This window comes from Rana temporaria, chromosome 3 (assembly GCF_905171775.1).
Source record: "Rana temporaria chromosome 3, aRanTem1.1, whole genome shotgun sequence".
Lineage (NCBI taxonomy): Eukaryota > Metazoa > Chordata > Amphibia > Anura > Ranidae > Rana > Rana temporaria.
In genome coordinates this window covers 191836057-191860840 of record NC_053491.1, presented here as the reverse complement: position 1 = coordinate 191860840, position 24784 = coordinate 191836057, and the positions used below count along the sequence as shown (strand labels likewise).

At 40.6% G+C, this 24784-nt stretch overlaps 1 protein-coding gene across 2 annotated transcripts in view; it reads right to left on the bottom strand.

The window, feature by feature from the left end:
* The window catches only part of PTPRB (protein tyrosine phosphatase receptor type B), a 176098-nt gene that overhangs the window by 22643 nt on the left and 128671 nt on the right, over positions 1-24784 (bottom strand). For both annotated transcript variants that reach the window (XM_040344003.1, XM_040344004.1), the window contains 9 exons: positions 23787-24030; positions 20203-20309; positions 18532-18637; positions 14784-14867; positions 12904-12921; positions 12732-12813; positions 11406-11496; positions 10699-10775; positions 4868-5002 (listed from right to left, as the gene is read on the bottom strand). In XM_040344003.1, the coding sequence (XP_040199937.1) occupies positions 4868-5002; positions 10699-10775; positions 11406-11496; positions 12732-12813; positions 12904-12921; positions 14784-14867; positions 18532-18637; positions 20203-20309; positions 23787-24030 (944 nt within the window). The remainder of the gene's footprint in view (positions 1-4867; positions 5003-10698; positions 10776-11405; positions 11497-12731; positions 12814-12903; positions 12922-14783; positions 14868-18531; positions 18638-20202; positions 20310-23786; positions 24031-24784) is intronic.

The window sequence follows — 24784 nt, the reverse complement described above, 5'->3', positions numbered from 1 at the left end:
TAATGAGCACACTGGCAGCAATTGATAGGCACATTAGCGGCAATTGATGGGCACACTGACAGCAATTGATTGGCACAGTAGTGGTAATTGATGGGCGCAGTCGCAGCAATTTATGGGCACACTGGCAGCAATTGATGGCACAGTAGCGGCAATTGATGGGCACAGTTGCAGTAATTGATGGAACACTAAGGCCCCATACACACGAGAGGATTTATCCGCAGATATGGTCCAGCGGACCGTATCCGCGGATAAATCCTCTCGAGGATTTCAGCAGATTTCTATGCGATGGCATGTACACACCATCGCATTGAAATCCTCTGGCGATGACGTGTCGCGCCGTCGCCGCTATTATGACGCGGCGACGGGCGCGACGCTGTCATATAAGGAATTCCACGCATGCGTCAAATCATTACGGCGCGTGCGGGGAATCCCTTTGGACGGATGGATCCGGTGAGTCTGTACAGACGAGCGGATCCATCCGTGGGATCCGATTCCAGCAGATAGATATTCTGTGCATGTCGACAAATATTTATCTGCTGGAATTCGGAAATATCCGCCGATAAATATCCGCCGGAGTGTACACACCATAGAATCTATCCGCAGAAACCCATTCGATGGGATTTATCTGCGGATAGATTCTATCGTGTGTACGGGGCCTGACAGAAATTGATGGGCACAGTAGGGGCAATTGATGGGCACACTGGCAGCATTTGATGGGCACACTGGCAGCAATTGATAGGTACAGTAGCTGCGTTTTATGGCACAGTAGCGGCAATTTATGGGTACAGTGGCTGCGTTTGATGGGCACAGTGGCTGCATTTGATGGCACAGTGGCGGCAATTGGTGGCACAGTGGCTGCGTTTGATGGGCACCGTGGCGGCGATTGATGGCACAGTGGCTGCGTTTGACGTCACAGTGGCTGCATTTGATGGCCATCATGGCTGCGCTTGATGGGCACAGTGGCTGCGTTTGATGGCACAGTGGCTGTGTTTGATGGCACAGTGGCGGCAATTGATGGGCAAAGTAGCTGCGTTTGATGGGCACAGTGGCTGCAGTTTTTTTTTTTCAGTTTGTTTGCACCCCCCCCAAAGATTTTGAGCACCAGCCTCCACTGGGTAGATTAGTTAGGTAACTGCCACTAATTATCCTAAGTTCATTCATAAGAAAACCAATAGAATCAAACAAATCAAAGCTATTTAAACAGTAATAAAAACGTCTGTGCTTTCTTGCATAATATGCTGTGAACAATTTTTTAAAGGTTAACATGACCTTTAAAATTCAATTTTTTTTTTTCATCGTTCCTTTCTACTTGCCAGCTAAAGATACATGATAAATTATTTTGGACTGATACTTATTTTTAATGTTAAAAATAGGCTTATTTTTATGATTCCTGTGAATGCGGTTTTTCATTTTGTGGATTTATCTCTCATTAACATCCCAATGATATGCCACAAGCTTCTCATAACTGGATAGTTACGGAGACAAAACCAAGCAGCAAAGCAATCACCAATCTCAAAGGGCTATATTATTTTAATGAAAGCATCTTGTTTATCTATGTTCAATTGCTCTGACATCTGCTAAGTGGAAAACTTTCTTTTGCTGGAGTTTATTTATTATTTTTACTCCTTATGTTTATCACACTGACAGTGCTAATATTTATGCTTGCAATTTATTTGTCTCATTTCTCGGTAGAGTCTTTGGTTTCTTTCCCTGCCACTTAATGAAACCTTCCCCAGCCTCTTGACCCTATTGGTGCATTATAGCTCCATAGGACTCCTGTATTATGAATGTATTAAATCAGCCTCTATTTTAGTGGCAGGTCACATGGCCCTTTCCTTCTCTAGATCTCCATGCAAAATGTCTGCAGAGCTCTACTTACAGGGAAACAACAAGGATACAAAACAATATAAAACTGTGCTTATAATATCACAAATGTTTGTTTGTATAGTCTGCTGGAATAACTAAGATTCATGAGCACCAATAATTAAAGTTTATGTTTCCTGTAAAAAAATCACATCAGCAGTGATTCAACAACAACGTGATTGCATTTCTTTATTCTTTTGTCACATTACAATGTGTGGACAGTTTCAGTGCACCAATAATTGGAATAGTAAACTACATACATCCTTAGATGGATCACACATCAATGTTTCCAAAAACATACAGGTATGGTGTGGTTTTGGAGTAAAAGTCTAAATGTTGCTCATGGTACTCTTAGGCAATGATCATTATTGTTATAAAATTCTTTCTCATTGGACTGTCTAACTGCAGTGTGTCCATCCCAGTATTTCAATGCACCCAGGAGGGACATGTGCAGCATGCAGCTCCCTCTGCAGGTAGTATGTCAAAGCCTTTGGCAGGCTGTGGCTGGAGGGAGCCGCATGCTGTAGCAAGTGGTACTGGTGTTTCGGGCCTTGGATTGTTCAGGGATCAGGTTCTGGGAACAAGGGTCTATAGCAGGGGTCTCCAAACTACGTCCCGAGGGCCAGATGTGGCCCTTTGCTAGCCTTTATGCGGCCCTTGGGGCACAACTCCTTCCACTGATATGAGGCACTATTTCTCCCACTGACACCAACAATGGGGCACTATATATTTTACCAATATCAATGATGGAATACAATTCCTTATACTAATAGGGGAAATACTCCTCCTATTAACCACCAACCCTGAGGCCATATTTATTCTCACTGATGCTGGGCCTGTGACATTTTCTGCCCCTGCTGGCCACAATCCGGCCTGAAGGACAATAAAGTGGCCCTTTGTTTGAAAAGTTTGGAGACCCCTGGTCTATAGCAACCTCTTCCGGGAACCGACAGTGCCCTAAGCGCTATTACCACACTGTTCAACCTCATCCAGCTGCAGCCTGGCATAAGCTTTGACAGGCTGCTTTTAGTGGTGTTGGACTCGGCACCTGTCCCTCCTGGGTGCAATAAATTGTCAGGAGGAACGTAAGGAGCCTTTACACTTTATTTGGCTAACCTAAGTTTTTTTTGGAGTTCAGCTTTCAATCAACATTAGACTCACCGATCTCAAGTGTTTAAATGTTTTACTACACAATACTCCTTAAACCAATTTCTCCAGTGACACAAGTTCAGTTTCAGCGCCAATGGCATAGTAGAAGATATAATCAGTGTGATCATTTACTAGGCTAGTACCTAGTACCTAGTACCTAAGTAACCCCATTGCATATCTTTCTTTATTCCAGAAGTTCTTCTATCAATATTCTTGCAGGGCAACTCCTGTAGTATCACAAATACTGACAAAAAGTATATTCTTCATTATTCATCAGCATAACTGTTCCATGTCTTATATGCATGGTCCAAATAATATGTTTAGAAGAAATCATTAGGCTTAATTGAGGGAACATTTTTACATATCAAATCCTAACATGACTTTGCTAATCAGATAATTATACTGTCGTATTAGGATTAGAAAAATTCTGTGGGCTGTCATAAAAGATTTTTCCTTAATTTGTGTGGTATCCATTGAATAGTAAACAGCTGTCTATGCACAGCATTATTCACTAATAATTGTCCATACTTAAATCAGAACTAATCCCAAAACAGTTACATTCATGTCAACTGTAGATCACACAGATGCTAATGTAGCTATAAAGAAAAGGAGAGCTTAATTCCGCAGTGCAGTGGCCCATAGTAACCAATCAGATTACATGTACCAGTTTGACTTCAGCCATGTAAATACTGATTAGTTGTAATTAAGAATCAACACCTTTTGTAAAGCACAACTGCAACCAAAACTTATTTTTTCAGTTTTGGAGCAGGATAAGGTTTGAGCCTCTATCAGATTTTTATTGTTGTTTGTGTCCTTGTCAGGGTAATTTCCCCTTACGTCCTGTCAGTAAATGAAATTATGAAAAATCTTTCCAATGCAGACACAGATAAAAAAACAAATTTTAGGTAGAGCAGAAAAGGGTTAGAAATGATTTGTTGTTGTTGTTTGTGTCTTTCTTTCTTAAAGCGGGGGTTCATCCTAAAAACTATTTTCTAATATTACATTGAGCTCAGTCTCTTGACAGTATGCCGATTTTTTTTTTGCTGTACATACCTCGTATAGCTATTTTCTTAGCCGGCTTCCGGGTAGTGAATCCCGCGGGAGTGGGCGTTCCTATGCAGCAGTTAGTGATTGACTTGATGACAAAAACTACCCCCCCCGTCGCATAAGTAACGGCATGAGTTGCCGAAAGAAGCCGAACGTCGAGTCGGCGCTATACGGCGCCTGCGCACTGACGTTCGGCTTCTTTCGGCAACTCGTGACGCTCCTTATGCGACGGGTGGGGGAGTTTTTGTCATCACGTCAATCACTAACTGCTGCATAGGAACGCCCACTCCCGCGGGATTCACTACCCGGAAGCCGACTAAGAAAATAGCTATACGAGGTATGTACAGCAAAAAAAATAAAAAATATCGGCATACTGTCAATGTCGAGACTGAGCTCAATGTAATGTTAGAAAATTGTTTTTAGGGTGAACCCCCACTTTAAAGACAACCATTCCCCTTATTTATAGGCATCAAAGGGCCATGAAGGGAAGACAAATCTCCCCAAGGGCCCCTTCCCACTACTGCGTTACAGTAATGCCCATGTTACAGCACCTTTACACCTTTGTGGCAGCGTTGCAAAGCACTACCATCCAAAAGAGACACAGGAGGTCTTAGACAGCTCAAATAAACTTTTAAAGCATGGCACCACACCACTGTTGTGAATGGACCCCTATGGGTTAATAGACAGAAAAAAAATACGACAGAGATATTAACTCTTCTCACACTCTATAAAAAAGCAGAAAAAAATAGGCTTTAACTACTAAGATCGTCTGAGCTAAATCTGGATAGAAACAAAATCTTCCACTTACCCGTCCTTTTTCAACACACTGTGTCACCATTACAATGTTATGGACATTTTGTTCCCAAGCCATTTTCCAGAAATCATCTTTGGTACCAGGAAGAGGCCCTTGTGTAGCAATATACTCTCTTCGAAAGTTATTACCCTACAAACAGTAAATTAAACTTTTATATTACAAGAATGGCAACATGAAATATAAGACACTATAAGTCTATTTTATGTGCAGCCTTTTTTAAAGTAGGTTTAGTGCACATCATTTTAGTGAATGGTATTTCATTTATACATAATGCAATCAATGCATTGAATATAAATTATCTTTGTAACATATTGCAGAAGCCTTGAAGTAAACCTCATTCTTTATAAGCTTGGGGAATCACAGTCAATGTGTCTGTAGCAAGGGGGAAGGCAATATATTTCTACTTAGTCTGCTATGAGAAAAAGGACAGGGGACTGATAGAGCTCCCTTTAATGCATTGGGGTTGATCTGCTAAAGGCAAGTATGCTGTTAAATTTGCAAGGGAATTTACTCTTAGTTTAGTGATCTTGGTGAAAAGTTCCCTTTGCAAAGAATACCCAATGGCAGGAAAGAATACCCATTGATGTGCATGTGATTGGAAGGTGAAAGTCAGCAGACTGTCAACCCATTTACTAAGCTAAGGAGCATTTGCATTTAGTAAATCAACCTCATTGTGTCACCTGCCCAGAATGAGTATGCAGACAAAGTTCGAAAAAAGTCCAGATCACTGACTCAAACAGGTTAATATACTAAAGTAGAAAGGTGAATGCTCATCTACACAGCTTCCAACCTGACACAATCTGATAGGTACATGGCATTCTGCTCCTGATCGTTGCTCTGATGACACTCATATGGTATATAAGCTAATCCTTAGCTCAGGTAAGTGTAATCAGAAAGGGGGAGACAATATCAGGAGCAGAGTGTTTTGCACATACTGCAATGGGTCATATTGTGTGTGTGTGGGGTGTCTGCACTTAGCTTGGTGAGAAGGTAAAGTGAAGCCTCGTACACACGACCGAGTTTCTCGGCAAAAACCAGCAAGAAACTTGCTGGGAGATATTTTTTTGCCGAGGAAACCGGTCGTGTGTACATTTTCGTCGAGGAAACTGTCGAGAAACTCGACGAGCCAAAAAGAGAGCAAGTTCTCTATTTCCTCGACCGGAATGGAGAAACTTGCCTTGTCGAGTTCCTCGACAGCCTAACAAGGAACTCGACGAGGAAAGCGATGTGTTTCGCCCGTCGAGTTCCTCGGTCGTGTGTACAAGGCTTCAGGCTCACTTTGAACATCCAATGTCAATGCCTCATAGGCAAAGGAAATTTAAAAAACAGCATTTTTGTTGCATGATGATTGAAGTAAATGGAGATTTGCTTTATTCACTAAGCAAAATGAGCATTCACTTTGCAGAGTGAAAATCCTTTACTTCTTTAAATCAACCCCAAAATACTGAAGCAGGGTCTGCATGACATCCAGACAATTAGCATTTAGCATCTAGCAATTATCCTGACACTTATCATGAACCTTTCATATAATGCAACGAATGGTTAGATCAAGTGGTCAGGCATGTTATCCATAGGGTTAACCTAATAAAATGTAATGAGATAAAATACCAGAGAGAGAGCAAGAGAGAGAGAAAGCCCCGTATAATGAACATCAAGGGCCAACAAATCTCAGTAATAAACAGCTACAATATGCCACTGTACATTAATCACAAGAAAAATAAGCACTATACTAAATAATTCAATCATTCACATTCCCTTTATAAATATCTTAGGTGGTCCTTCTTATGGTAGGGTCAGAATATAAAGAAGTCTAAGAATATAAACTAAGCAGTGAACAATTCATAAAACAGAAAGTACAATTAAAGCAGCAAAGCTTTTATGAAAATCAAATAAACATTCAAACCAAGGAAGGAAAACATGAGAAAAATAAAATATGCATATAAATGCAGTAAGCAATATAATGTGTATACTCACTAAGGAAAAATACACTGTAGCGCTATATTGAGTTAAATGAGAAATAGTTGACCTACTGTATGAATAGCAAGTTGTATTTAGCTGCATTCAACTGGACTTGTTCTTGTAATGTTGAAAACATATCACAGCAGGTATCATAGCCACCCAGTCACTATGGGCCAGATTCTCAAAAGAGATACAACAGTGTATCTCCAGATACACCGTTGTATCTCTGTTTCTGAGCCTGGGTATCTATGCAAGTGATTCTTAGAAGCATTTACGCATAGATACAGCGTAGATCCGTCTGGCGTAAGTCACTTACACCGTCGGATCTTAGATGTAATTCCACCCTGGCCGCTAGATGGCGTTTACGATGATTTCGACGATACGCCTGATACGCCGATTCCCGAACGTTTTTGCGCCGCCTCGTCTTCGTTTACGTCTTTTCCGTAAGCGTAAACTTACCCCTGCTATATGAGGGGTATAGTCATTCGCGAATAGGGCTTTACGTAAATGACGCTCACGTCGGCTTCATTGACGTTTTCCGTCGTGAGCTGGAGCATGCGCACTGGGCTATTTTCACGGCCGGCGCATGCGCAGTTCGATCGGCGTGGGGGCGCGCTTAATTTAAATACAAGCCGCCCACTTTGAATTACGCGGCCTTACGCCGGGCTATTTACACTACGCCGCCGCAAATTACGAAGCAAGTGCTTTGAGAATAAGGCACTTGCTCCAGTAAATTGCGGCGGCGTGGTGTAAATGGCTTACGCTACGCCACCGCAGATTCTACGAGAATCTGGCCCTATGTGTCAAGGCAGATGTTCAGTGTCCAAGAATAGGATGGGAGTTCTGAAAGTTGTGAACCCCCCTGTTCTAATTACATAATCCTGTACCTTGATGTCAGGAAGACTGAGTACTGGCGTTAATCGTTTCATTTACATAGCTGAAGATGTAAATTGTTGTCACCATCCAACAAAAGAGAGAAGCAGAAGACACAGACTTATACAGTCACCCCAGGTGTAGCTGGAAGGTTAGACTACCACAGAAGGGGCTTTAACAAACATTCTATCCCTGTGTCTTTCAAACCCAGCACTTTACTGAAAGAGAAGCTTGTGCATCCAAATGACCAAACACTGAAACACAAGTGAAGTAATGTGGAATGTACAATGCTGTGTAGTAAGGAATGCAAAGAACTGTACATTGAGAAGTCAAATCTTTCCAGAAACAAATTGCCAAACATAGGAGCAGGGCCCTCTGATCCCTCCTGTATTGATTTGTATTGTGACTGTACTGTCTTCCCTGATGTAAAGCGCTGCGCAAACTGTTGGCGCTATATAAATCCTGTATAATAATAATAATAGGTGGGCAAGTCAGGATTTAGCAGCTTTCCTAAGCCTTAAAATGGTTGTAAACCTGAGCCATGAAATCTAAACAAAGCACATCCTTCTTTAGTCTGTACTTGTCTATCTCCAAAGCTCTAAGTGGGATTTCTGTCTGCTGCCTTGTTCTTCTGTTATCTGCATGAATCCCTTCTGATAATTGTTCTCTGACACCAAGAGAAAAAAGGTGATGGGGGAGGAGAGCTCCAGCACACAGCGTGTGACTGACAGTCACAGCTGTGCATGTTCTTCATGTAGTGTGAGGAGGGGGGAGTGTCCCTTCGCTCCAATCAGGGCTCAGAGTTCTTCTCCCTTAGCTGTGCAGTTTGTGAATTCAGAACCCTGCCCACTGCTTTGTGCTACTGGAAGATGCTGATAGATTCTGTGTAAACTCTGTTTTTGTAGAAGGCTGTACGGGACTGGGGGCTGCCGATAGACAGGTACAATCTATGTAGGAGGATTTGTCAGTCAGTCAGTCAGTCACTTCACTGGGTATGTGTAAAGGTTTTTAACCACTTAGGAAAAGGGAGATTCTTTTAAGGACAGTGAGATGCACATTTTTACAGGGAGAACAATTGGTTTGCACCCCTAAACTGGGATGGCGGCCTTCAACACCATCTGTCTTCCACATATAATTGTATTTGATATTTCTACCCTGGTGATTTGATAAAATTCACATCTTCAGCCATGTAAATTGAATGATTAATAGATACACAGACTTATTGACACCAAGGGAGAGGATTATATAATTAGAACATGGTGGTCCCACAACGTTCACACCTCCCATCCTGTAGTTGAAATCAACACCTTCCCTGGTTAATGAATTAGTGCCTTTAGTTCTGCTTTAAAAGAGAGATACACAAAAGGGCAGGTGTGCAGGATTGAGACAACCGCTACACAGAGTAAGGTCTGATAATCACTTTTTTTTTTGGGGGGGGGGGGGTCAAGGAACTTTGAATGGTTCTACTACTCTTGCTCTGGTCCTCAGCCTACAAGATAATATTGATTCCAAAACTATGCTCATTAATCCATCAAAACAGATAGTAAATCTCTGTTACTTAACAAAAAATTTTCTTATTTGGTAGTTGGCTTGCTTTTCTTAGAGAATGGGTCTGGCCATATACTAATGAATTATTTAGGCTAATTAAATCACGAGACTGCTTTGGGTAAATGTAAACAACAAAATAACAAGAGTCATGTAACAAGAAAAAATTTGTCTTCAGGGTTAATATCCTAGATATTTACACTATGGGCTAGATTCACATAGAACCGCGTATCTTTGCGGCGGCATAATGCATACGATTTACGTTACGCCTCCGCAACTTAGACGGGCAAGTGCTGTATTCTCAAAGCACTTGCTCCGTAAGCTGCGGTGGCGTAGCGTAAATCGGCCGGCGTAAGCCCGCCTAATTAAAATTTGGATCAGGGGGGCGTGTTTTATGTAAATGTACTGTGACCTGACGTGATTGACGTTTTTCCCGTCAATCACGCCGCAAGGACGTCATTGGTTTCGACGTGAACGTAAATGACGTCCAGCCCCATTCACGGACGACTTACGCAAACAACGTAACTTTTTCAAATTTCGACGCGGGAACGACGGCCATACTTAACATTGTTACGCCGCACTTATGCCACCATATAGCAGGGGCAACTATACGCCGGGAAAAGCCTAACGTAAACGGCGTAACTTTACTGCGTCGGCCGGGCGTATGTTCGGGAATTCGCGTATCTAGCTAATTTGCATACTCGACGTGGAATTCGACAGAGGCGCCACCTAGCGGCCAGCGTAAAAAATGCAGTTACGATCCGACAGCGTAAGAGACTTACGCCTGTCGGATCTAACAGATATCTATGCGTAACTGATTCTAAGAATCAGGCGCATAGATACGACGGCACAACGCAGAGATACGACGGCGTATCTGGAGATACGCCGGCGTATCTCCACTGAGAATCTGGCCCTATATCTTTGTGGACGCCTGACCATCCCACCTGTATGAACTTGTTGGACATTCTGTTCAAAAACCATAGGCTGAGCCCCCTTCACAGGTATAACCTCAACTTTTCTTAGAAGGCTCACCAGAACATTTTGGTGTTTGACTGTATGAGTTTGTATCCATTCAGCCAAAAGAGCATTTTTTTTATATCGGGTACTGATGTTGGACAAGAAGACCAGCCTTGCAGTTAGCGTTCTATTCATCCCAAAGGTGTTTAATAGGGTTGGCGTCAGGGCTCGGTGCAGGCCACTCAAGGTCCTCCACCAAGTTGCACAGTCATGGAAAGTGTCTTTACCTAATTTTTGTCACAGGGTTTGAAGTTCGCAATTGCCTAAAATGTCTTTGCTACAGCATTAACAGTATTCTTTGGTAAAAAAAAAAAAACATCTGCACTCAATATTTTGAATTGGTGTCCACAAACTTTGACTATATGATGTTTACTTAAAAGCAATATCAGTTGAGGCAAGTCAGTATTCTGAAAAATGAAAGCGCTACTTACCGGAGTGTAGCTGGCATTAATATAGTCTGAACATGGATCATCATCAACATTGGAAAGTTTTACTCTTGTAAAATCATCTATTGAAAAAACATAGTTTTTTTTAAGAGGGGTTGAGAGCACACGTTCGATTTGCCATGCCTTTGTTTAACACATAAAGGTAATATATAAACTATAGTGGTAACAACCCTAGTTTTGAATACTGTAATGACCACTTGAAAACATGTCCATTAAAAGCAGCAGGTTTCTGAATTCAGACTGCACTACATTGGAACAAAAAAGCTTAGGAGCTCAGAGCTGCTTAATGACCTTTCACCAACAGCTAATCAGCAGGGTATTAACAGAATGACTCCTACTGGTCTTTGCAGCTCACTTTGGGGAGGGCTTTAAAATATGAATATAAAGTATTAACAAACAATTATATACAGTCACAGTTTTTGATCAAATATATTTTGTCAGCGTTATACATGTGATCTGTTATTGCAACATGGTGTCATACAATAATTGTAATATTATATCATGCGATTAACACCCTGAAATCAGTAATAGAGTAAAATATATGGACTTGATTATTTTGGATATGTCTTAAATGAAATCAACAAAAGTAATGACAGAATCAAATGTATACGTGTCTATGCCTGCACATGTTTATGTATGCCATTCCAAATGCAGTAGAGTGACGTACGTTACAGGTCACCATAAATACTCACAAGGCAGTATATTGTTGTATCGATTTTTCCCCCGGTTCTCTGGTAAAAGTGCTATGTCAAAAGATTGGTTTCGACCAACATCTTTCAGGTCCTGAGTAGACAAAAGCAATGAAGCACAATATAACATCTAATTGATTTGTTGCTGCATAGCGGTGTGTTGTAGTGATTACTAAGGATGCTATTTTAAAAGGGAAAAAATAATCACCATTTGGTAACACTGTAATTTATTTATTCAATACATTTCAACTCTGAAGCAGAGAGCAATGGAAAGCCTTTTCTTTGCAGACAATATCTGAATGCTTCCTGCTTGGCCATGTGTTGTACTGTGGGTCTATTTGTAATCCCTGTTTGAATACAGTGTTGTCACACTATGAGAACAGTATTCTGGACATGGCTAAACTTATTTCTGATCCTGCCCCAACCATTGCTACTTTCACCACCCTAAGGCCTCTTTCACACGGAGCGGACTGTTTTTTTGTCCGCTCCATGTGTGTCCATCGGCTCAGCGGGGAACCCCGCTGAGCTGTCGGCGGATAGGGCGGTCCCCGCACACAGTGCAGAGACCGCCCTGTCTCTCCTCCGCTCTCCCCTATGGGGAATCGGATGAAGACGGACCGTCTGTCCGTCTGCATCCAAACCGTTCCGCCGGACGGAAGAAAAATGGGGTTTTCTTCCGTCCGCAAAAGCGGATCCTGACGGACGCGGATGATTGCGGACGTTAGCGGATGTTCCATCCGCTAACAGACGCAATCCCATAGGGATGCATTACAAGTCCGTAAACGGACTTGTAATAAACGGACGAACGGTCCGCTAGTGTGAAAGAGGCCTTATGCCACACACCTACCTATTCTTGGAACTGTAAACAATGCTCATTATGTGGCAATATATTTCTATTGCTCACCATTTGCACTTTTTATTTTATAAAATGGGCGAGTAACCAAAACATTTTTAAAATGTAAAAATAAATAGCATGCAACTTTCTATGTACATTTCAAATAATTGTGATGTGAACAGTGACTTAAAATGACACCTTATGCCCCGTACACACGATCTGAATTTGCATGCCCCATCAGATTATTTCTATCGGAAATTCCGATGAATTCCATCAGAGTTTAGATAGAGAACATGTTCTCTATTACTCTAATGGAATTCTGTCGGAATTCCGATGTGATTTTGGTCGGACAAAGGTCCGACCGGGTGTATGGGGCTTTAGTGTTTCTATCTGAAGGAATTTACACCTTACACCACAGCAGCAGTCAGAGTTTGACAATTATAACACACACCTTAGTGCAGGGACAATAACATTCTAATATCTGGAGGACTAACCTCATATTCCTGGGAAAGCAAATAGTTGGAGTCTGCTTGAAGCTTGGTGAAATGGGCATCAAACTGGTTTGCTTTGACTGGGCTAAAATGTAATTCAAGAAGTAAAGTAAGATATTTAAAAATATAATCTATAAACATTCTAAATTTGCCACAAATTACATTGGGCTTTTACCTTGAACTTCGCTTGTTCCTGCAAAAAAACAAAAAAAACAAAATAGGTGAATGTGTTGTTAGCAAAAGTATGATGACCTACATATAAAAGTAACTAAAACTACACATTCCTAGACTTCATTCTTTCAGTTGCTAAGAAAACACGTGCAATAGGGTGGAGATATCGGGGCAGATCCACAGAGCAAGTACGCCAGCGTATCTACTGATACGCCGGCGTAATTTCAAATTTCACGCGTCGTTTCTTTAGTTTGAATCCTCAAACCAAGATACGACGGCTTCTGGGTTCGATCCGACAGGTGTACGACTTCGTATGCCTTCAGATCGTAGGTGCAATACTTCGACGCCTGCTGGGTGGAGTTTGCGACGTCGGGTATGCAAATTAGCGATTTACGACGATCCACGAACGTACGCGCGGCCGTCGCATTTTCTAACGTCGTCTGTAGTCGGCTTTTTCTGGCGTATAGTTAAAGCTGGTATTTTGCAGCGTATAGATAGACTTGCCATGTTAAGTATGGCCGTCGTTCCCGCGTCGAAATTTGAATTTTATTTTTTTGCGTAAGTCGTCCGTGAATAGCGATGGACGTAACTCACGTCTAAGTTAAAAAAATGACGTCCTAGCGACGTCATTTAGCGCAATGCACGGCGGGAAATTTCGGGACGACGCATGCGCAGTTGATTTGGCGCGGGGACGTGCTTCATTTAAATGAATCACGCCCCCTAATCGCCGATTTGAATTCCGCCGCCAGAAATACACTACACCGCCGTAACTTACGGCGCAAAATCGTTGAGGATTCGAAATTGCGCCAGGTAAGGTACGGCAGCGTAGCGTATCTCTGATACGCGGCGCAAGTGCAATTGTGTGTGGATCTGGCCCATCTTCTCTATGGATTTCTTTGGAGACAGGTACAGAATTAATGGATTTAGTAAAGACTGGCCTGGATCTTTCCCACCCTAGATTCCCCAGGCTTTCTAATCCTGTTTGATCCATCTTCATCTCACTAAAACAAACTTTTGATTACACTATCCAAATTTTTGCATTTTACATGCCTTTTCCTAAGGAACATTTTTATAAGGCTGCTGCAAAACCCATTATTTAGTGTGTTGTCAGAACACTGAAAGAGTAAAGAGCAGTAGATGCTTTGTAGTAGTCATAATGAGGCAGTAAATGTACTTCTGGTGCTTTTTACAGTGCTGAACATAAGATTTAACACATATCAATTCACTAGCACTCAATGCTGGCAGATGGTAAAGATGTGTTTCATTTTTTACTATATTTGTTAATATATTCTTTTGTATATTATTAACATTTTGTGTATAATATGGTGTTGGTGACAATAATGTACCTCTAAAACTGATCCTTAGCCAAGATCTCCCATGGGGGAGATCTATGTTCCCTCATTAGGGATCCCAATTGTAAGTTGAATATAGAATGTTTATTTTTTTTAAGCAGCATTTTTTTTGTTGTAACAATATTTTGACACCTAGATATACTTCCACAGGACTCCCTGAACCAGTTTACCAGGGAAAGTTTGACAACCTACTTGCCCACAATAAGAGGAGAGGTAAGTTGCGCACAATCCTCTTGGCACCTCTACTAAGTTAGCAGTGCGAAGATGACACGTCTTCTGTATACTTCAGTAAACCTTGCGTTGAAAAGCTTTCCATACCCGCTTCTATAGAGGCACTTGTTTTGTAATTTTACTTTTATAGTTAGATAATGCCCTTTCAGTCACATCACTTTTATAGACACACAGTATATTATATTAAAGATGAAGTACTAATGTATTTACAAATAGCTTTTCTTTGCATTTTGAAAACCTACTAAAACTGTCTCAAATCTAAAAATAATGCCATGGCTTAGGTAAACAAAGGACATCTTACCCTTTATGTCCTACGTTTAGATGTATAGATGATGTCCTTTCTCTGCGCACATTCAGATGTGCATGCATTTGATCCTGATCATAGCTAGAATACAAGAAAGGAATGATGTATGCTGTATCCTCATGACACAAAAGGAATTACTGTATGCTATGCACTTACAACATTTGTATAACATGTAGGTTACCGGTGAATAGAAAACCTCTTCACATCCAGATCCCGTAAATTATCTTTCAAGTCTTACAATTCACATTGCTTCTTTTCAAACCCCATAGGGCTTGTCTCTGAGCTGCCTGCTCCCTTTGTGAACATTACTTTTATTGTTCATTACAAAAAAAAACACTGGCTTCTATTGTACTGTTAAAGTGAAACAAAGAAAAAGGGCAGCAAAACATAAGTGTACTCTACAAGTAAAAGTGGATACACAGTATGTATTCCCACCTGTATTCATAATGTTTAAATTATAGTGCATTGGAGATTTTTTTTATGTGGTAATATTGAGCAAGGGTAGATGAAGGCATGCCAGTGAGAAATAAAATATTTTTTTAATGGTAGCAAGGCTACCTTCACTGTTGCAGCACAATCGCTAATTATACAGGTCCTGTACAGGAAAGTATTCATTACTTTTTTGTGGGTATACAGAAGTTTGTCAGGGTTCTGGAAAGTTCATGTGTTCCCACTGATTAGTTACTTTAGAGTGTAGAGTTTACTTCATTCATAATTCTCCTTTTTTCTTGTTCAAACATTTTATTAAAGAAAATAATTGGTTTACAAAGACCAAGAACAAAAGGGAAGAGTCTCAACAATAGAAACAGTGGAACAGAGCACACAATAACACATTATGAAGATTGGGACGCATGTAGGCTCGAAAGGTGACGCTAACAAAGGAATCATAAAACATCCTATAACATACAGGTGAGGCAAAATTGAACCAAATAACGCAATGGTGAATAAGAGAGGTAACAGAGACCCCATATAGCTTCTGATGGTTTGGGGTCCACTGCAAAGCAAACTCAATGTGATGCTAAGGAAAAACAGAGATAGCTGGGAAAGAGATTGGGGACTCCACTGCTAGAAGCAATAGAGGTGGTTTTCAGGGACGGTGGTTTTTGAGGAGTGGTCGCGGATGGCGGCCAAGCAGACTTAAATGAACTAGCAAGTCTATATTAATGGGATAGGTCCCTATGACCAACAGAACTGCAAAGGTCCAAAGGTTAGAAGAGAGAAAGGGGGGTAGGAATCAGAAGACGGGGAAGAGGAAAGAATGTGTCAATGAGATAAGGGAGGATAAAGGCCAATCCAGAGAGGAAGGGAGGGAGGGGGTGGAGTACGAGGAGCCTTTAACCACTTGCTTTCCAGCCCATAGTCAAAATACGTCCTGTGTTTAAAGATGGATATCTCAGTAACGGCAGCAGCTGCTGCCACAACTGAGGTATCCATCTTTAGTGCCGACGGTCCTGTACACGATAACGGCGGTCTCCGCGGCGCCCTCCGCCGCTTACCGGAGCCGTCGGTAGCGGCGGAGGGGATCGCGACCATCCGGCAGCTGAGCGGGGACAAGACTGAAGGAAAAATCTCCTTCGCCCGTCCCCCATAGCTCTGCTGGGCGGAAGTGACGTCAAAACGTCAGTCCCGCCCAGCCTCCTAAAGAGACATTTTTTTTTTTTGTCATTTGAAAAAATGACATTTCCATTTTTTTTTATTTTTTTTGCATTTAAGCCCAAATATGAGATCTGAGGTCTTTTTGACCCCAGGGGCCAGATTCACAAAGAGACACGACGGTGTATCTACAGATACACCGTCGTATCTCTGATTTTTACTGGTCCTATCTATGCACCTGATTCATAGAACCAGTTACGCATAGATAGGGCTGAGATCCGACAGTGTCACACTGTGTTACACTGTCGGATCTTTTTTTGGATTTAAAAATGGCGCCGGGGGCGTTCCCGCTGATTTACACTGAATAATATGTAAATCAGCGAGATACGCGAAATTCACGAACGTACGCGGACCCGACGCTGTGTTTTTACGTCGTTTCCGTAGCGCGGTACCCGTCGTATACTTACCCCTGCTAAAAGCAGGGGTAAGTATTGTTAAGTATGGCCGTCGTTCCCGCGTCGAATTTGAAATTTCCTACGTCGTTTGCGTACGCCGATTCATGAACACGCGCGTCGCAAGTCCCGCTCACGTCGCAACCACTGACGTCCTATTGACGTCAGTGGGAGCAATGCACGCCGGGAAATTCCCCGGACGGCGCATGAGTATTTAAATCGGCGCGGGAGCGCGCCTGATTTAAATAGTACACTCCCCCAGCCGCGGAATTAGAATTCCACCGGGGGAGTTAGGATCCGCCGTCGCAAGTTTGGAGGTAAGTGTGTTGTGAATTTGACACTTTCCTCACAAACTTGCGAGGGCGGATCTTAAAACACATAGGTTACACGGATCTAAAGATCCGCTAACCTTTGTGAATCTGGCCCCAGATCTCATATTTAAGAGGACCTGTCATGCTTTTTTCTATTAAAAGGGATGTTTACATTCCTTGTAATAGGAATAAAAGTGATAAAAAAAATTTTTCCAGTGTTAAAAATTCTAAAATAAATAAAAATAAATGCGAAAAGCAAAAAAAAATTGTTTTAAAGCGCCCCGTCCCGACGAGCTCGTGCGTAGAAGCGAACGTATACGCGAGTATCGCCGACATATGAAAACGTTATTCAAACCACACAAGTGAGGTATCACCGCGATCGTTAGAGCGAGAGCAATAATTTTAGCCTTAGACCTACTCTGTAACTCAAAAAATGCAACCTGTAGAATTTTTTAAACGTCGCCTATCAAGATTTTTAAGGGTAAAAGTTTGACGCCATGCCACGAGCGGGCGCAATTTTTAAGCGTGACATGTTGGGTATCATTTTACTCGGCGTAACATTATCTTTCACAATATATAAAATAATTGGGCCAAATTTATTGTTGTCTTATTTTTTCATTTAAAAAAGTGAATTTTTTCCAAAAAAAGTGCGCTTGTAAGACCGCTGCGCAAATACGGTGTGACAAAAAGTATTGCAATGACTGCCATTTTATTCTCTAGGGTGTTAGAAAAAAAAATATATATAATGTTTGGGGGTTTTAAGTAATATTCTAGCAAAAAAAACTGAATCTGAAAAACAGGCTCAGTAACGAAGTGGTTAAAGGAGGGTTCTGGCTTGTAATCTTGAGAATAATCAGGAGGATAGTAATGTAGCATCAAAATCAGTTGGGGGGTTCATATTTCTTGACCTTATCCATCAAAATTGCTTCACCCTTGGTGTGGATTATGGCTGTAGTAATTCTATTCTTAGTTTCTACAATGAAAAGGTAAGAGGTTTTCCATGCCTTGGCCATAGTTTGTTTTGTAGCGGTAGTGACCTGCAGGAGACGTTTGAACTATTGTCTAGTCACGGCTAATGTTTGTTCACTTTGCAAGGTGATTTGACCCACACTAGTGAATGTGGTGAAGGTTCACTTTGCAAAGAATACCCAACCACACACAAGGAAAATATAACAACAGCATTTTCCTTGAACATGATTGGATGATGGAAGTCAGCAGAGCTTTACCTCATTCACTAACCCCTGGGCAAATTCCCTTGTAAAATGCAACTACCCTTGCAAAATGAACAAACGATTTGCCTTTATTAAATCAACCACAAAGTATTTATTCATTCAGAAATATGTAAATGATATAACAATCTTCTTTTGATATGATTGCTGGGACACTTACACTCTTCTGCATCTCTGACGACAAATCAGTAATGATGTGACTCCAATTAGAACAACGATGAGGAATAAACCGGCACTCACACCTTCTATGACTCCAACAAGAGGTTCTGTAAACACAAGTGTCTGAGAATTACATACGTTCCTCCAAGAGTGTGTTTTGTGTGTGTTCCCTGAAATTTGCTCAGCATTAACGGTACATCACAGACAGGTGCCTTCTCACATTTCAATGAACTTTATTTCCAGTGTTGTCAAAACACGGCCTAACAAAATGACTGTCATATCTAATATTCTGGGGCCAAAAAATATATTAGGGGAGTGCATTTGCCAACTCAAGATTTTTTACATATTTTACTGGATACAATATGGGATGGGTAAAACAGCTGCCTGTGTCTTATTGGGGGTAATCTCTTCACTTCCTGTCCTATAGCTATTAAAAGAAATGAAAGGAAGTCTCTTCAAATTGACAAATGCCACGTACACACGATCGGAGAAAATAAAAAGTCTGATGTGAGCTCCAACTGAATTTTTCTGTCGGAATTTCTGCCAAGAAATTTTTTAGAGCTGGTATTCAAATAAAATTCTTGTTGGAAATTCCGATCGTCTGTATGCAGTTCCAACTGAGAAAAATCCTACGCATGCTCAGAATCAAGACGACGCTTGCTCGGAAGCATTGAAATTCATTTTTCTTGGCTCGTCGTAGTGTTGTATGTCACTGTGTTCTTGACGGTAGGAATTTGGTGTGACTGTGTGTATGCAAAATAAGTTTGAGCCAAAATTCCGTTGGAAAAAAATCTACGGTTTTCTTGTCGGAATTTCCAATCTTGTGTACGTGGCATTAGACTGTTGTCAACTGAACAAGTGTTCCTTGTTGGAAGATTTTCTCTTTATTATTGTTCTGGAGACTATTCCAATCTTTTGTACAGTATTTGTTGCCTGGACAAGAAAAGGATAAATATCCCCAGTGGAGACACAGATACCAATAACAACTTGAGAGGCTCTAACCCTTTCACACCCTATCCAAGAAAAAAAAATAGGTTTTGGGTTTATACATATATACACTTCGAAGTGAACTCTATGAATAAAGAGAAGGGAGACCGAATGATTTTCAAAGTGGGCAATCATGGAGTCAAAACACTGCTTGCATTGGGTTACATTTGGTTTATCAATTAATCCTTAACCAACATCAAAATAGACTACACACCAAATACCGTCCCTGCAAATTGACAATATAGGTAATCCAGTCTATTGATCTGCAAACAGTGACCCTGATTTACTAAAGGAGTACAGCATGTCCATTTTCAAAATTAATTTTTTCTTATCTTAATAAATAAGGTACACAAAGCAAAAAATACCAAATCATGTGAAAAAAAAAAGGGATTTTTGTTTGCACCTAATTAGATAATTAAAGTCAGCACAACCTCATCTTATTCCCTAAGGTAGGTGAAATATCAATATGCAAGGAGAAAATTCATTTTTGCTTAGAAAATTTGGTAAGAAAATAAATAAATGTCATTCTCTTTGCGCATGATTGGGTATTTTTGCAAAGTGAATTTTCGCTTTCTTTCACCTCATTCACTAAGATAAGTGAAAATTCACTTTGCAATCTTAACATTGACTTTGAAAGTGAATATGCTCTATGCCTTGTATAAATCAACCCCACCGACCATCTCACCTGCTTCTGTTGTGATGGGCAATGAGAAGAAAGTATCTGTAAACAAGGGCTCTGAGAACTCCTTTAGATCATCAGAAAAGAGCTGTGTAAAGGCTCTGATACTAATCCTATAAAACAATAATAAAAAAAAATAATTGCTGCATAAAATATTTATCTTTTGCTTTTTGAGAATGACTCAAAGTTAATTTGAAAAAAAAAACTTTGTTATAGGTAACATCAGTCATATAACAAAATTAAGTCAGTCCATCATCATTTTTACAAACAAAAGGCAAATACATGTATAATTTAATAATGTCTAAACTGAAAATACATGAAAAACTGAAAATACATGACTATCACTGCACCTTGAAGTTAAAATGATTGTAAAGCTTAACAAAAATGCTATACTAATGGCATTGTACAGTGCGGCCCCACACCTCCTTTTCTGGGTTCTCCCACAGGTGCTATCGGCTCCTCCTCTTCTTAGTGTCCCACTTCCTATTGGGGCACATCTGTGGGCTTGCTCTCAAGCTTGGCTGTCTGAGTCTATTAACACACAGCTCTCGGCTTACAGAATTTGATTGACAGCAGCAAGAGCCAATGGCCCCTGCCGCTGTCTCAGTGAGCAATAGAGAGTAGAGAGCCATTGCAGACCAGCATAGTGCTAGACTACGAAAGGCCTCCTCAAGTAAGTAAAGGGGGGAATATAAACACTGGGAAATGTTTTACTCTAATGCAGGGAATACAATATGGTAAAATAAAATCCAGCCTTTAGAATGGGTGAATCTGTCACAAATGTAAACACTTGTCTGTGATGCCTCAACTGGGCATGTTTTAAAATTGGGAAAAACTGCAGCTGCTGAATTCTAATAAACAGACACCTACCAGTCCAAGGATCCAGCGTCCTTTTTCCCATCTTTGGTTCTCTGGCACTGGCATTTTACCTGTGGGCAGCCAACTATGACTCCTTGCAGCTTCACAGCTGGCTGCCCACTGCACATGCATGAGCCACGCTGTGCTTTGTAAATTGTCCAGCCGCCTTCTGGGACTTGTGACACATCCTGGAAGATTGAGGGCAGGAAGGAAGGAGGAGAACTTACAGTGGATCCTCCACGGCGATCCGACCGGACGTGGAAACGGGTACCTGTCAAAACCAGGCACCCCCCCCTCAAAAAAAACATTCTAAATGTATCAGAGGAGAGGGGAGGGAGGAGGAGGAGTGGAACTTTTCTTTTTGGGTGAACTTCTGTCTTAAATACATAATACTATTATCATAATACAATATATTTTTTTTATAATAGTGGTCTATTATTAACTGAAATGTAACATTATTCCTTACACAGTTGCAAACTAAGTTTTAAAAAGTTTTAAAAAGTGGTATTTGTTGATCACCACGTTGCAGTATTTTTCACAAAATCTTAAAATGTCAAAAGGAACACTTAGGAGGACAAGTGCATATGTTCTCTGTGCATGGCACAAACAATAAAAACAGAAGTCTGCTATTTTGTCAGAATTTTGGCAATGGTTCCATTGCGGTAAGAACATCTAATTTACTTGGAAATGCAGTTAGAAGCTGACAGATTTTGCAGTACAGAAAAAGAAGTCTTTGTCTTTAGAATATTTCATCCGCTAACATAATGACTGTATGTGAATGGATCAAAATATGTTTAACAGACTTTTTTCATTAGTAAAGAAGCCAAAAAAATGAACATATTAATGTTTTACTTTAAATTGGGGTTTAAATTTAAACTATGAAGTGTAACACTTCCCCGTGTAGCTCACTGACAGGTTCATGTAAGTCAGGGGTCTTCAAACTATGGCCCTCCAGTTGTTTAGGAACTGCAATTCCCATCATGCTTAGTCTCATGGGATGTGTAGTTCTGCAAAAGCTGGAGAACTGTAGTTTGAGGATCTCTGATGTAAATACTGGCTCTTCTTGCCTATTGCCTTGCTTACCTCTCCACCACTCAACTACAGCAGTGAAGAGAAAAATCCATTTGTAAGTGTCAAGTCACTCTGGTTGGAGCTCACACAGGACTAAGGACTCTCTTGCTGCCCTCATGTGACTGCAGTGGTGGTTGGTGGTGATTGGCTCCTCAGGCACACAGTGCTCTGTTGTGGGAGGGAGTTTAGTGAGTCACATATCCCATAGGTAAAGTAAGTAAATCAGGGAAGAGGGGCAGTTAAGGGAACCTGTTCATCTTCAAAGTACAGGTACATTTATAGATCTTTGGGCCCACATTGCTAGGACTACTGGTGATCAACTGTCTTCTTTAAAGAACAGCTCTGAGGCTACAGGTATGCCTGTAATTGACTGGTCTGCTTTAGCACCATGCCAAACAGTTTGAAAATTCATTTTAGCAACAGATCCAATTTATTTCCTACCATGTCAGATGTTTTCTGTTCATTTGTAAAAATGGAAAGCCCTTGTAAAAGCTGATTTAATACCACAAAAAGAAAGCTCTATTTGTGTGAGAAAATTGCAAAAATCTCTTATGGGTACAGTTTTGCATGACCGCTCAATTGTCATTTAAAGTCAGACAACACTGAATGCTGAAAATTGGCCTTGGCAGGGAGGGAGTGAAAGTGCCTTGTATTGAAGTGGTTTAAAAGACTAATCATGTATGAATCATGTTCCCAACCACTCCATGAAATTATGGAACTTTGATAGCCAGCCTAATAGTTTAGCCCAAATGTTCTAGTATGCTGATCATGTGATGTATTATGTCATCAACCTCCATCCCCTTTCAATATGCCCTTTATTGGCATCTGATTTTTTTTATGTGTGGCTTCAATGGCTGTAAAGGCAACATAAAAACAGGAAGCAACCTGTATGCCATTTTAACAATACCAATAATGAAAGGTCCAGAATGAACACTACACTGTGAATGCAGACAATGTGAGGGTCAGACAGTGGCAGTAAAAACTACGGTATATAATTAGAATAAGTGAAAAAGAAATAACATTTGCAGATTACTTGCAGACAGCTTTTTAATATAAGTATAATGCAAGTTCCTCGAACATGTCCTGGAGATACAGGAGTATTATGAAAGCAGCTGAGACATCCATAAGATACATGTGCATATGCTTTTACAGGGTGAGTGCAATGTACAGAGTACAACCCACACCACATAAAATCATATTTTACTGTCCAGAGTTCTCCAAAGTGATGTGGGCTCTTATAATTTACATATGCCTTTTGTTTTCACATACTAATGTAATAACTCCAATGGCACAACACGACGTTATTCTAAGATGATAATCATTTCTATTTCAGGTAATAGCCTACATAAAATTACTGATAAAAGCATAGAATATTGTTCTAAACATGTTTGATTCTGCATTGTAGTACAAGGGGCTGAAAAAAAACTATCTTCCTACAAAAATAATTTTTCCCCATTTGCTTTTTTTCCCAGTGTTAATTCTATGCAATGCAAGAAGCACAAACAGTGGACATTTCAATCAACATTTTTATATGATAGCTTAGTGAGTTAATGAACTGTTGGAAATACAATTTGGCTTACAATTCAGTGAAAGAGTATATGGTTTACATTAGATGCAGATCTATCTGCTATTATGTAGATATCTCCTTCTACTGTTCTCACCTGTAGGATGTCCTTGGCTTTAATGGGCCATCACAGAATCTCATTTGATTGTCCTCACACTTTCCTCCCAAGATTTCCATTTCCCCACCCAGCTTTATTCTGACAGGTTGGATATTGTAGTCGGCAGTTTCCGCACATTTGCTTCCAAAGTAGTTTGTCTGATAGACTGTAATGGAGCTGTTCTTTTTGTAATCGGTATATGTTGGCAGGGGGTGAATTGGCTCTGGCTTTACGTTTTCATTGCCTGTGACAGGTAGAATAATCCAGACGATCTATTAGCGTTCATTTACTGTATCACATAGCACATCACAAACCACCAGCTAAAGATATCACTCTAGACATAATAGTACTGTTCCACGTCCTTCACACAAAGCTGCTGTCTGCGAAGTGTGCTAAAATTGCGTTAATCAGCACCTTCTATGTGTTAGGACAAATGCAAATAATTTCCAGAAAATGTCGGCAAATGTAGTAGTAAAAAAAAACAACATTTGCAATTTAATATACGGTACAGCCTTTGGGATGACAAAAAATGCTATACTTACTGTCACAGCTAATAATAATTACATATTTATCTTTGTACTTAGTGACTATCCTCTCAAATGTCATATATTTGCTAAGTACTTTAGGCATTTGAGAATTCAGACTGAATACTGATGTTTGACAAATGTTATACTTTGAAAAGTATTTCCTGAGTGTTTATGCAATTTGCTGTGAGCTGAGAAAAGGTGACTAAGCAAGAGAGAGAGAGAGAGAGAGAGAGAGAGAGAGACTTGTAAAGCGCAACACATGCAAACTGAATCGCCTCTGGGCGCTGTATCCATTTCATGGGTAAGGAACCCCTTGACCTCAGAAGAGATGGGTTTTAATCTTTCTCCTGAAGGCCAAGTGGTCCGACTCCAGTCGGATGGTGGTTGGTAGTGCAAGGATATCTTTTTTTTTTTTTTTATCCAAAGAAAGCAAGGAAATCTGATTATCACGTTCTAGTAAGTTTAAGGATT